At 45.2% G+C, this 12,416-nt stretch overlaps 1 protein-coding gene across 3 annotated transcripts in view; it reads right to left on the bottom strand.

The window, feature by feature from the left end:
• Map3k13 (mitogen-activated protein kinase kinase kinase 13) overlaps positions 1-12,416 on the bottom strand; it is a 142,842-nt gene that overhangs the window by 30,170 nt on the left and 100,256 nt on the right. For all 3 annotated transcript variants that reach the window (XM_075968080.1, XM_075968087.1, XM_075968072.1), the window contains exon 2: positions 1,456-2,009. In XM_075968080.1, coding sequence (XP_075824195.1) covers positions 1,456-1,924 — 469 coding nt within the window. In that variant the 5' untranslated portion in view covers positions 1,925-2,009. The remainder of the gene's footprint in view (positions 1-1,455; positions 2,010-12,416) is intronic.

The following is a 12,416-nucleotide window of genomic DNA, read 5'->3' on the forward strand; positions in this document are numbered from 1 at the left end:
GTGGAGGGCTTCACAGCCTCGAGCATGCCAAGGGAGGGCTCGAGCACTAAGCTGAATTCCCAGGCCCTTGTGTTCTCCCAGATAGGCTCTTAGTAAGTTGCTTATGCTAACCTTGAAATCATTATCATAGACCAGGAAGACTGAATTGAGATCTTCCTGCCTCAGGCTCCCAAGAAGCTGGAATTATTGGCATGAGCCAGCAACTGCTATCACACAGTCACACAGACACACACACACACACACACACACACACACACACACTCACACACACACACCCTTAGAAGCGGGTACAGCAGAGGGAGGAGTGGGTACCAGCCAGTGGGTGCCCAGGACCTGGTCCCACAGGGTGGATTCTGCACCCACTGTGGACCTCAAACTATGAGGCAGAGACATTTATTTCTATTATTTTTGAGACGGTGTCTCATTACGTAGTCAAGCTGATCTAGAACTCACTATGTAGACCAGGCCAATCTTGAACTTATGATTTTCCTTCATTGGTCTTGTAAATACAAGGATTAAACATGCATCACCATGTCCAGCCTGATACAGTCTTAAAATATTAATGATTATTATTCCTAAGATAAGGATGACAGATTATTTTAAATTTTGGTGGTATGTGAGTCATTCTCTTTGAGACAGTAAACTATTCACAACATCAGGGCATCTATATTTTTTTTACCTCAACTTGAGTGTAGGGACATATGCTGCACAATGATGAGAATTTAAGACTCAGTATTTTAAAATGAGAGATTATAAGCTTCTCAGAATTGGTTAGTCTCTGTTCTCAAAGTGTGAGGCTGCTGTGCCCTTACTCCAAGACAAGAATTCCTTTTTATTACAGTCTAGGGCAGTCCTGCAGTCTCAAGGGATAGCGTGGTGCCAGTGTGAATTAGTCTAATGGTCATCAGACTTGTTTAGATTCGTATTTGTTGTTGTTTTATAGGTGGCAGTCTCATTATGCTGCTTAGAATTGGTCTAACTGAGTTCAAGTAATCCTCCTGCCTCAGCCTCTGAATAGTTGGACTATAAGTACATGTTACTGCACCTGACTTTGGCCATCAGACTTTTTGATCCTATAAATTATCAGTAAAAAAAAACCTAAACATCCTCGCGGCATCAGTTATTCATGTTATGTATCTATACAGCTTTATTAAAATACTAGATATCTTCAAAGACTGTGAAAATAGAAACCGTAAATGAGATAAATTAAATGGGAGCTCTAAGGCTTCTTTCTACAACCTCATGTGTATACTCTACTCTATATACCATTAGGCTGGTTGACGACAAAGTCTATTTGGCTTCTAGTAAAAGGTGTGTATGACTTGATTCTGTTTGGAAAGCCTGTAGGACACTTAAACAGGGTGGTCACCTGACTTCACTGTTGGTGCACTCCTTAAGGGTTACCCAGTTCCTGGGAGCGGTGGAAGAAGTGTGGGCCAAGAAGCTCTAGCTCACCTTGCTGCTGCAGTTTGTAGTCGGTAGAATACGCCTTCCCGATGATGTTCCACACGGGCCTGAGGCAGCCAAACAGTCCTTCGAGAAACCCGCCGCCTCCACTGCCTGACCGGCTGAACTGAATCTTGATGTCTTCGGTCCCGTTGGTGCTCTCTCCCTCCACCGTGCTGCTGTTTCCTGGGGACACTGTCATCTCCGATTCATCCTGCTCCCTTAGCTGAAGAACACTGTTCTCAAACTGGCCCCTGGAATCCTCACTTACACTGGTCAGCACTGTTGTAGAGACGGGGCTGCCCGTGATCTCCAGCAGCTCGGGCTGCATAGCCTTCTCCTGGGGGTCCTCGGGGAGCTTGGGTGAAGGGTGGTTTCCCATAGCTGCAAGTTCATTGTGCTCACTAGAGGTTTTGTTCTCGGCCAAGGGTAAGTGTGACGAGTAGGAGCAGCTCAGGTGCTCCTGAGAGCTGGCCATTGTGCCATGAGGGTAGCCCAGGTCCTGAGACGACACTCAGAGGATTATGGCGAGAGAGGTCTGATGCGAGAGGGGAATCCAAACCCTGGAGGAAGAAAGAGAATGCCCTTAGTACTCGGACTGGGCCACTTCTGTTTGCTTACAACCAAAACACCGATACGGGGCTAGAGAGATGCTCAGATGTGCTTACTGCCCTTTCAGAGGACCTGGGTTTGGTTCCCAGCATCCACAGGACAGCTCACAACTGTCCAGTTCCAGGGGATCTAGTTAATGCTTACTTCTTCTGACTTCAATGGGCTCCTGCATGGACATGGTGAACCATACATACACTAGGGCAAACATGCATATACATACACTCAGACAAACACACATATACATACACTCGGGCAAACACACATATACATACACTCGGGCAAACACACATATACATACACTCAGGCAAACACGCATATACATAAAAATAAATACATACTGTTTAAGAAGCCACAGAAACAATGAGGAGGCTGGGCAGGTTTATTACACAAAATGGAATGCAGTGCAGCGGGGGAAAATAATGCATTCACTAACATGAGAAACTGTTCACAACATATTAATATAAAGAACAGTCAGGACAAGTATTTGACACAGGACTAACAGAGCATTTAAAGAACACTGACCACATAGTCAAGAAGAGAGACTGGAAGGGCCCACACAAAAGCGAACAGTAGTTCCTAGCAGGCGGTTAGACTGAGAAGAGCCACGCAGTTGTGACTTCACAGTATCCCAGCATGCTCTACCCCCACTACCTTTTCTTTGGAGCCAGACTGTCATGTGACCCTCATCTCCCTCTATTATCATTTTAATAAAAAAACCATTTTCCTTATCACCAGGGAAAACATCTTGTTCTGATATATCCATACACATGACATATAGGCTATTATATGTGACAATCCATCTTTTCTCTTTGTTTTGGTGTCTGACATTGGCATTGCTTCTCCTCGGCAGCACTCGGTTCATAAACGTCATAGGTTCATGTCAAAGCAATTCCTGACAATAACTGTCCTTGCCATATTACACTCAGTCTCAGGAAATACAAGGAAGCCCCAGCTTTTGAACTACTCTTTGCTCTGATCTATCCACTGGAAACACTGGGGGAGGACGGAATCTCTGCAAACGAAGATTTGCTCTCGATTAGTCAGAGTGATGAAACTCAATCTCAGACTTGTTGAAAATAGGATAAGACTCTTGGAGCAGGAAAAAAATGAGATCATGTGAAACTGAAAGACTTCCGCACAGCAGAAGAAACAACCTAACATTGTGCAGAGACAAAGCCACAGAATGGGAGAAGTATTTGTGAGCTGTACATCGGGTAAGGGTTCATAGCTAGAATAGCTAAAGAACTCAATTCAATAGCATTGAAAATAACCTGACAAAATGGCAGTAAGCTTAAGCAGACAGAGTTTGGACCATCAAGACCTCCATAAGAAAATGCGTAACGTCACATTATCAGGTTTGTATAAGCCAGAACCACAAGGGGACAGCAAGTGTGGGCAAGCGCTGACTGCCGTCAGTGGGCTGTGAATTAGCATCGTGATTGTAGGACACTGTATGGTGGACCTGCAGAATTACCATGTGGCCCAGCAGTCTGCTACTGCACAGAGGACAGGAAATCAGTCTGTCAAGGAGACCTCTGTGTCCTCACGTGACAGGAAATCAGTCTGTCAAGGAGACCTCTGTGTCCTCATGTGTTGCAGCATTAGTCCTAAGACACAGAGACCTCGGTCTCCATCTGTGGAGGAGTGGATAGAGAAGCGTGATCTCTACACAAATATTGCATATGATGTACATTAAGCAGCCATAAAAGACAATAAGCTATCATTTGTGACAACGTGGATGGAACTGGAAGCCACAGTGTGAGAAAAATAAACCAGTCTCATTGTAGTAAGTAAGACAGGCCTGAGCTCCCCGTAGGAAGTGAGGACGAGGGCTCACTGTGAATCCTGAGCTAGTCCATTAAGGTAGCGCATGAACAAGACAGAGATGTGATTCAACCAGTAGCCTACAAAATGAGTCAAATGAGAGAGAGAGAGAGAGAGAGAGAGAGAGAGAGAGAGAGAGAGAGAGAGAGAGAAGAGAAGAGAAGAGAAGAGAAGAGAAGAGAAGAGAAGAGAAGAGAAGAGAAGAGAAGAGAAGAGAAGAGAAGAGAAGAGAAGAGGCAGGGGCCAGAGAAGACAGAGAGGCACAAAGATGACCCCTGATTGGATGAGTATGTGATTGCCTCTCCTATTAGACAGGTCACCAATTTTGTCCATGGTGTCTTCAAAGAACCACCAGTCTTGGGCAGCTGAGATGGCTTAGCAAGCAAAGGCTCCTGCCACCAGCTGACAGATGACCTGACTCTATCTCAGGAGCTACACGATGGATGGAGGAAACTAACTTCCCCAAGGTTTCCGCTGACCTCCACACATCTACTGTGGTGCCTGAACCCATGTGAACACACACACACATACACACACTGACACAATAAAAAAGGATGACTAATCCAACAAAGAGGACCTCGGTGTCTATTCAGTTACTGACATAAATCCAATAAAATGCCATTAACCTAGGTGGAAGTGTGTTTGTATCCCTCCCTTGGGAAGGCCACTTGGGAGTTAATTTCACTTTTTTTCCCTTTTATTGAAATAATTTTTTTTCATTCAATATATTCTGATTACTGTTTCCTCTCCGTCCATTCCTCCCAGTTCCTCCCCCCTCCCCTCCCATCCAGATCCATGCCCTTTCTGTGTCTAGTTAGAAAACAAACAGGCACCTAAGGAATAATAAGAAAATACAATACAATAAGGTATATCAAAAATCAAATTAGAAGATGACAAAAAACAAATAATAATCTCACTTTCTTTGATAATTTACTTTCATTTCCCTCACTCCTTTCCCCCAAGTCTTTATTCCTCATCATGTTAACACAAGACAATGTGAACTTGAAAGCCACTGGGTGAGGGGACTCTGGCCGAAGCAGGACGGAAAGCAGGAGGAATTATGGGAACCCAAGAAGGAAAAGGAGCTCCCTCACCCTGGGATCCAGCTGAGGCCTCTTCCAGCAAAGAAGCAAGAGTTCCAGTGTGATTACCAACTGTGCAAAACCCTGCTTCCTTCTCAGTCACTAGTCTGAAACTTTCTAGGAAGCTCCCGAGGAAGCTACCGACAGAGTAAGGGCACCACTAAGCCTGTGCCAACCTACCCCTCCTGGTTTCATCCTTATGTGTCACTCAAGGGATTCTGGAGCTGCTTCAGTTATCCCTCTTAACAAAAGAGAGAAGAGAAAGGTCTCTTAGCAACCCTGTGAGATGTAACTTGAGAGCCCCCGAAATGTTATATATGGGTAATATCAAGACAATTAATTACTTTCCCCTACTCTCCCTTGGGAAGTTACACACCCACACTTGGATGCATCTTTTTTCCGAGTGCCTCTTTCACCAACTCTTGTATGAAAACAGCTTCACCAAAGTCTCCAACCATGCCTCAGTTCCCTGGCTAGTCTGTCTTCATTGTCAAAACGACCAACCCGGGTTAGGCCTGACTTTAAGTCTCTAAAAGTCTAGAGCATTCCCTGGGCTGCTGAGGGTGAGCAGGTGGGACCGAGTCTGTCCTTTCAGTGCTGACATGGTGACAGCTTACCACCTGCACCCTGAGACTCTCAGTAAAGCTCACTGGGACCAAGAAAGACCCTATTGCCCTTAAAGATGCAGCAGCAACTGGTACCAGATGGTCTCAGGCGCATGCAGAACCCAAACTGGAAACGGTTGTAAGAATCAAGAGGAGAGCACTAGCAACCAGACTAACAGAATCAAGGATATTCTAAAGAACAGTGCCCCTCACTTTGGCTGTTGGACTCCTGAAACAACGGCCCCCAAGTAATGGAATTCTTATGCTAGGAGGAGAAAACGGCTAAAGCCCAGGGTCAGGCAGAGGGGAAATTTGTCTCCCAGAGGGAGACTTGCAACCTGTTGGAGGATCTTGCAGGAGAAACTGGAGCTAAGATAATGATGGGTTAGTGATGGTGGGTCAGTGGACAGGACCACACCCTGACCAGAACTGCTTAGTTGTGTGCAACTCTGGCCCTTTACTTAAACCTGTGCATCATGCTAGGACCTTGAAGGTGGATTTAGAGCATGAGTGAGAATCAGTGGATCTCGTTGTCCCTCTTCTTGAGGTGGCCACTCTGACTGGGTTTGCGCTCCCCTCCTGCTTCTGCCTCTGTCCCCCTGTCTCACCCACGCTTGCTTTTCATTGCTAATTTATCTCTGTAATTGGCTTTCTGAGGCCAGCTGAGCCTGTCCGGTTAGGGATGCCAGACCTTACTAACTCTGCTACCACACTGGAGAGTATGGGGGAAGGAGAGATGGAGACAGGCCAGGGTGGTGCACACCTGCAATCCCAGCACCTGCAGGTGGAAGCAGGAGGATCAGGAGTTCAAGACCAGCCTGGACTACATGAGGCCCTGTCTCAAAAAGAAACCAAAACAGAACAGAACTAAAAGTATTCTGGACCAGGGAGGCGCAGCAGGAAAGAGCTTGCCTAGAAGCTTGATGCTGAGACCAGATTGCCCTCTGCTCTAAGTTATTCCACATCGTGGACACCGTAGTTCTCCAGGCCAAGTCTTGCCCTCTGACACTGACTCCATTTTAAGAGGATGATTGCACAGTAAGGTAGACATGCAAACCACACCATGTGGCTGGTGGCACCCATGCAGCACAGACTGCAAAGCGACTTCTCCCTGGGAGTAGAAAGGGTGCTGTCTTCTACGCTAATAGGGTGAATGAACAGAGACTGTTAATGGCATAGGAAAATTATCGGGGAATCAGGACCAAGGACTTACTGAACACCCTAGACCAAGGAAAGGGTGCAACTCCTTCCCTGGACTGACCTGCCATCAGACATTTGTGATACCTGAGAGACCGCCCAGCTGCCCTGGGACTTCAGCTCGGCGTGGCCTACTGTCTCAGTCTGTACAACCGCTGTCTGCCTGTCACATTCACCGTAACCTGCCACCTATCCACCCACCTGCTCCCTTTTCTGCATTTCTTTTGCCTCTGCAGCTGGACTCCAGTCTCCAGCTTCACTAGCAAATCTGTGACCCAAAGTGTTCTGATCCTTCTCTGTTAGCATCTAGAATGTGGTAGAAGCCAACATGCAAAGATGACCCTACTTCACAGAAGAGAAAAACTGAGCCAAGTGGTGGTGGCGCACGCCTTTAATCCCAGCACTTGGGAGGCAGAGGCAGGCAGAGTTCTGTGAGTTTGAGGCCAGCCTGGTCTACAAGAGCTAGTTCCAGGACAGGCTCCAAAGCCACAGAGAAACGCTGTCTTGAAAAGACAAAAAAAAAAAAATAGTGAAAAACCAGACCCCAGAGATCAATGAGATGGTGCTTATCTTGAATCAAGTAAGTGCTCTCCCAGAAGAAAGAGGACATTTGGGGACAGAGGCCCGAAGGTGTTAAACTCTGGTCCCTGTGAAGGAGGCGCAGGAATTCAAAGCTGGGAAAGCATGAGCAATGAGAGGAGAGGGAGGGGGACCGGTCTGTGGGTGAGAACAGAAGATCCTGGAGAGCAGCTGCGACCACAGCGGCTGACTGACAGGCCAGACTTCAGTGACCAGAAAGGCTGGAAGGCGGCGGGTGACAGGCACTGCGCAGTCTACGCCGTGAGACTCACTCGCACCTCACTCTGCAGGAAGGAATCCACACGCTGCTAGTGGTTGGCTCGCTCTGCACTAACCTTCATTCTAGATGGCTCCTAGGGTGTCTGTTCAGAACAATATGGCTCTGAGGCCTAGGTGTTTCCACTATTCCAGAGACTAAGGAGAAAGGCATCAACACGGTAAGCCTGAGACAGGACTGACCCCTGCCTGACTGAACTGGAAGGCCACCGACTGCCTTTGTCTTTCCTTGATATCTAATCTGCTGGCTGAAGAAGGCATGAAGACAGATCTTCAGGATGCTGACATAGTCTTCTCTGCTAACTGTTGGGTCTTGAAATAAAATGCATCCTAAAGAGTCGACCCCTGGCTTTTCCTGCGTGATGGGCAACAGGGCTCCTTACACAGCCAATTATCTTGGATCATCTTCGGCCCCCATAACAGCCACTTATTGCCCATCTCTGTGTGTGATCTAACATTTTTGTGACTGACAGCTAAATCCTTTGGAAAGTGTGAACAGACCCCAAAGCTTAGAATGCTGTTGGGTAATATCCAAGGTCTACAGCAGAGATTTCCTGATAGTTTTCCTATGCCATTAATGGTCTCCGTCCATGCATCCCGATTACTGTAGAGGACAGAACCTTTCCTACTTCCAGGGAGAAGTCGCTTTTCAGTCTGTGTTGTAACCAACCTAGCTGACGTTTCTACCAATGTACTTAAAAGTGTCTTGATGTACGGCTTTCCTTGTCCTGTCACTAATCAACTTCACAAAATGATTACTACACTTGAACAGGGAATTTAGGGTGATATAAGTCTGTTCCTAGACCATGGTCACTCATGGTTTGCTCCAAAACAAACTATCTCTTATCCCCTTTGAGGAGAGGGCTGTTTCTTGCATCCACAGAGAAAAGTATGAATCAAGACAGGGATGAAAGACTACGGGGTAGTGAGAAACCGCAAGTGGCTGGAATAGAGTTACATTATGTACACAGAGATGGATGCAGGAGGCTGGGATGTAGGTTACATTATGTGCACAGAGAGATGCAGGAGGCTGGGATGTAGGTTACATTATGTGCACAGAGAGAGATGCAGGAGGCTGGGATGTAGGTTACATTATGTGCACAGAGAGAGATGCAGGAGGCTGGGATGTAGGTTACATTATGTGCACAGAGAGAGATGCAGGAGGCTGGGATGTAGGTTACATTATGTGCACAGAGAGAGATGCAGGAGGCTGGGATGTAGGTTACATTATGTGCACAGAGAGAGATGCAGGAGGCTGGGATGTAGGTTACATTATGTGCACAGAGATGGATGCAGGAGGCTGGGATGTAGGTTACATTATGTGCACAGAGAGAGATGCAGGAGGCTGGGATGTAGGTTACATTATGTGCACAGAGAGATGCAGGAGGCTGGAATGGAGTTACATTATGTACACAGAGAGAGTTGCAGGAGGCTGGGATGTAGGTTACATTATGTGCACAGAGAGAGATGCAGGAGGCTGAGAAGTAGGTTACATTATGTGCACAGAGATGGATGCAGGAGGCTGGGATGTAGGTTACATTATGTGCACAGAGATGGATGCAGGAGGCTGGAATGGAGTTACATTATGTACACAGAGAGAGATGCAGGAGGCTGGGATGTAGGTTACATTATGTGCACAGAGAGAGACGCAAATGGGCAGACGTGGATTAAAATGTAGGGAGCTCTGGACTTTAACATGGAGGTGATGAGTGTCTCTGCATTACCCTCTGTTAGAAAACTGTGGATAAAAATTGGCTTTTTAATTATTTTCTCAGTCTTCTACTGAGGCCCAGATTTTAATTCCCTTTAAACTTTCCATCACCTTATATCTGTGAATGAGTGAAAATAACCTATCCTCTGAACTCTCATCCATCCATCCATCCATCCATCCATCTATATACTTATTGATCTATCACATGCTATGTTGCATATTAGGCATTAATGAACGGTATATGGGTTCCTACCCTTATCTTATAACTTAGAGAGCAAGATAAATAAATAATAACAACATAGTGGGATACTCTACACAGATACACACATTGTGCGGTGGGAGCTCGGAGAAAGGACAACATAAGATGTAGCCAGAGATGCCATGAAAACAGTTGTTTATCAGGAAAAAAAGCTCAGCATTCTAGGGGGGTCAGGGGAACAAAAGGGACAACTCTTAGAAAAAGAATGTCAAGATCAGACTATGGTGGACCTATGTGACAAGCTAAACCTTTGGGATGTGACCCATAAGACAAGAGAGGGACACTAAGGAATTTAAGCATAGGCGTGAAACGTCAAACTTGTAAATTAAAATCATATTAATGAAAGTAAAAGGTGAGTTGGAGGAGAAAGATTGAAGGTCTGGTTAGGAGGCAGATTTAAAAAAGAGAAATGGGGGCCTGAACCAAGCAGTAGTAATAGCAATGGAGAGAAGGGCACCATGGTTCACTTCAAACAAACAAACAAACAAACAAAAACCTACTGTCTGTATGTGAACATGTGTGCTGGTGTTTCTATGTGGGCAGGTGATCATTTGTACATGTACACATGAAAGTCAGAGAACAATCTTGGGAGTCATCCCTCAGACACTATCTTCCTTGCTTTTTGAGACAGGGTCTCTTGCTGGGAACCCAGTCTGGGAATTAGACTAAATGCCTGACCAGCAAGCTCCAGGGATCTGTCTGTCTCTGCCTTCCCAGGACTGGGATTACAAGCATGTGCCACCAGCCCTGGCTTTTTACAGGGATTCTAGGGATCGAACCCCAGTCTTAAAGTTAGTGTGGCAAGCACTTTACTAGATGTGCTGCCTCTTCAGCCCCCAGGGCTAATTCTGATTGTCCCTTGATTGCGCTGCTGACACTTAGTACATTAGTGATACGCATTTGGGGGTTTATTGGTCTGGGTATCTCTAGAGAAGTCTGGCTAAGAAGAAAGACCATTCCTGAGTGTGGGTATTACCATCCCATGGGCTGGCGTAAGCAGGTGAGCACCAGCACTCCCCTTCCTCTGCTTCCTGATATGCCCACATGTGAACCAGGAGCCGTCTATCACACGGGCACAAGCTGGTCCTGCATCAGAGCTTCCCAGCCACGAGAGTATTAATCCTCCATCATGAACCCAAATAAACTTTTCTTCCCTTTAATTACCTCTCATCAGGTTTTTGATACAACAGTGGAAAAAGTTACTAATGGAGACAGGATAGAGGGAAAGGGCAGGATTGGAATTAGACCTTACATGCAAAGAATGTGTGTGGGGGAGATTAAAACACATAAAGGAACCATGTAGAAAACTGTGAGATACCATGAAAAGACCAAGTCTTTGAATTATAGGCATAGATGAATGAGAAGAATCCCAAGACAATGGCATGGACCAGATAGTCAAAAGATCATAGAAGAGAATTTTCCCAAATTAAGGAAAGATATAGGACTAGAGAGAGGGCTCAGCTGTTAAGAGATCTTGCTCTTGCAGAGGACCTGGGTCCAACCACAGGCAGTTCATGACCATCTGTAACTCACATATATAAATCTTCAGAAAATTAAGTAAAACACATGTACTTTTAATCAGGATATGACATATGAGAAAAGAAATCATTTCTAATAAAAGTGGGGAAAAAGAAAAGATATAATCATAAAGATACAAGAAGCACACAGAACACCAAATACACAGGATCAGAAAAAAAATCTCCCTTCCTTCCTGCTCCTGGAGGTTGCTCAGGACATGTGCTCAACTATGTTCATAGCAGCACTATTTGTAATAGCCAGAACCTGGAAACAACCTAGATGCCCCTCAACTGAAGAATGGATAAAGAACATGTGGTACATTTACACAATGAAGTACTCAGTGGTTATACATAATGACATCTTGAAATTTGCAGGCAAATGGATGGATCTAGAAAAACATTAAGTGAGGCAACCCAGATCCAGAAAGACAAATATAATATGTACTCAATTAGTGGCTTTTAGACATAAAGAAAAATTTGCTTTTTTTTTTTTGCTTTATGTCTACAATCTACAACCCCAGAGACCAATCCCAGCCTACAATCCACAACCCCGGCCTACAATCCACAATCCCAGAGCACCTAGAAAACAAAGAGGACCCTAAGAGAAACATACATGGATCTAAATAGGAAGGAGAAAAAGACAAGATCTCCTAAGTAAATTAGGAGCATGGGGTTACGGGAAACGGTAGAAGGGGAGAGAGCAGGAAGGAAGGGGAGCAGAGAAATGTGTATAGCACAATAAAAACAATTAAAAACCCCATTCATGAGATGGATCTGATTTAAAAAAAAAAAAAAAGACTTGTTCCCAATGATCCACCTCTGCCAGCCAGCCCATGTCACAAAGTTCTGCAGCCTTTCCCAAACAGGACCCGATGTTTAAGCACATGAATCTGTAATGGGACATCTTATAGTCAAATAATAAAAAAAAAAAAACTCCATTGCATATCATAGTCAAAACACCCAAAATTCAATTCAGAACAAACACATGGTGCTGAAAGTTGTAAGAGAAAAACCACAAGTCACATAAAAGGGAAATCCATCATAATCACAGGTGATTTATTGATGGAATTTTAAAAGTCAGACATGCCTCAAGCGAAATACTCCAAGTTCTAGAAGACCATGGATGCTAATTCGGACTACTACTATACCTACCAAAACTCTCTGCTACAGCTGAAGGAGAAAGAAAAGCTTTCCATGAGAGAAACAGCCTCAAAAAATCCATATGTACCAGCCAGCCCTACAGAGAATACTAAAAGCAACACCAGACTAAAGAGAAGAATAAGCCTAGCCAAGAGGCTACAGAAAGAA

This window comes from Microtus pennsylvanicus, chromosome 1 (assembly GCF_037038515.1).
Source record: "Microtus pennsylvanicus isolate mMicPen1 chromosome 1, mMicPen1.hap1, whole genome shotgun sequence".
NCBI lineage: Eukaryota > Metazoa > Chordata > Mammalia > Rodentia > Cricetidae > Microtus > Microtus pennsylvanicus.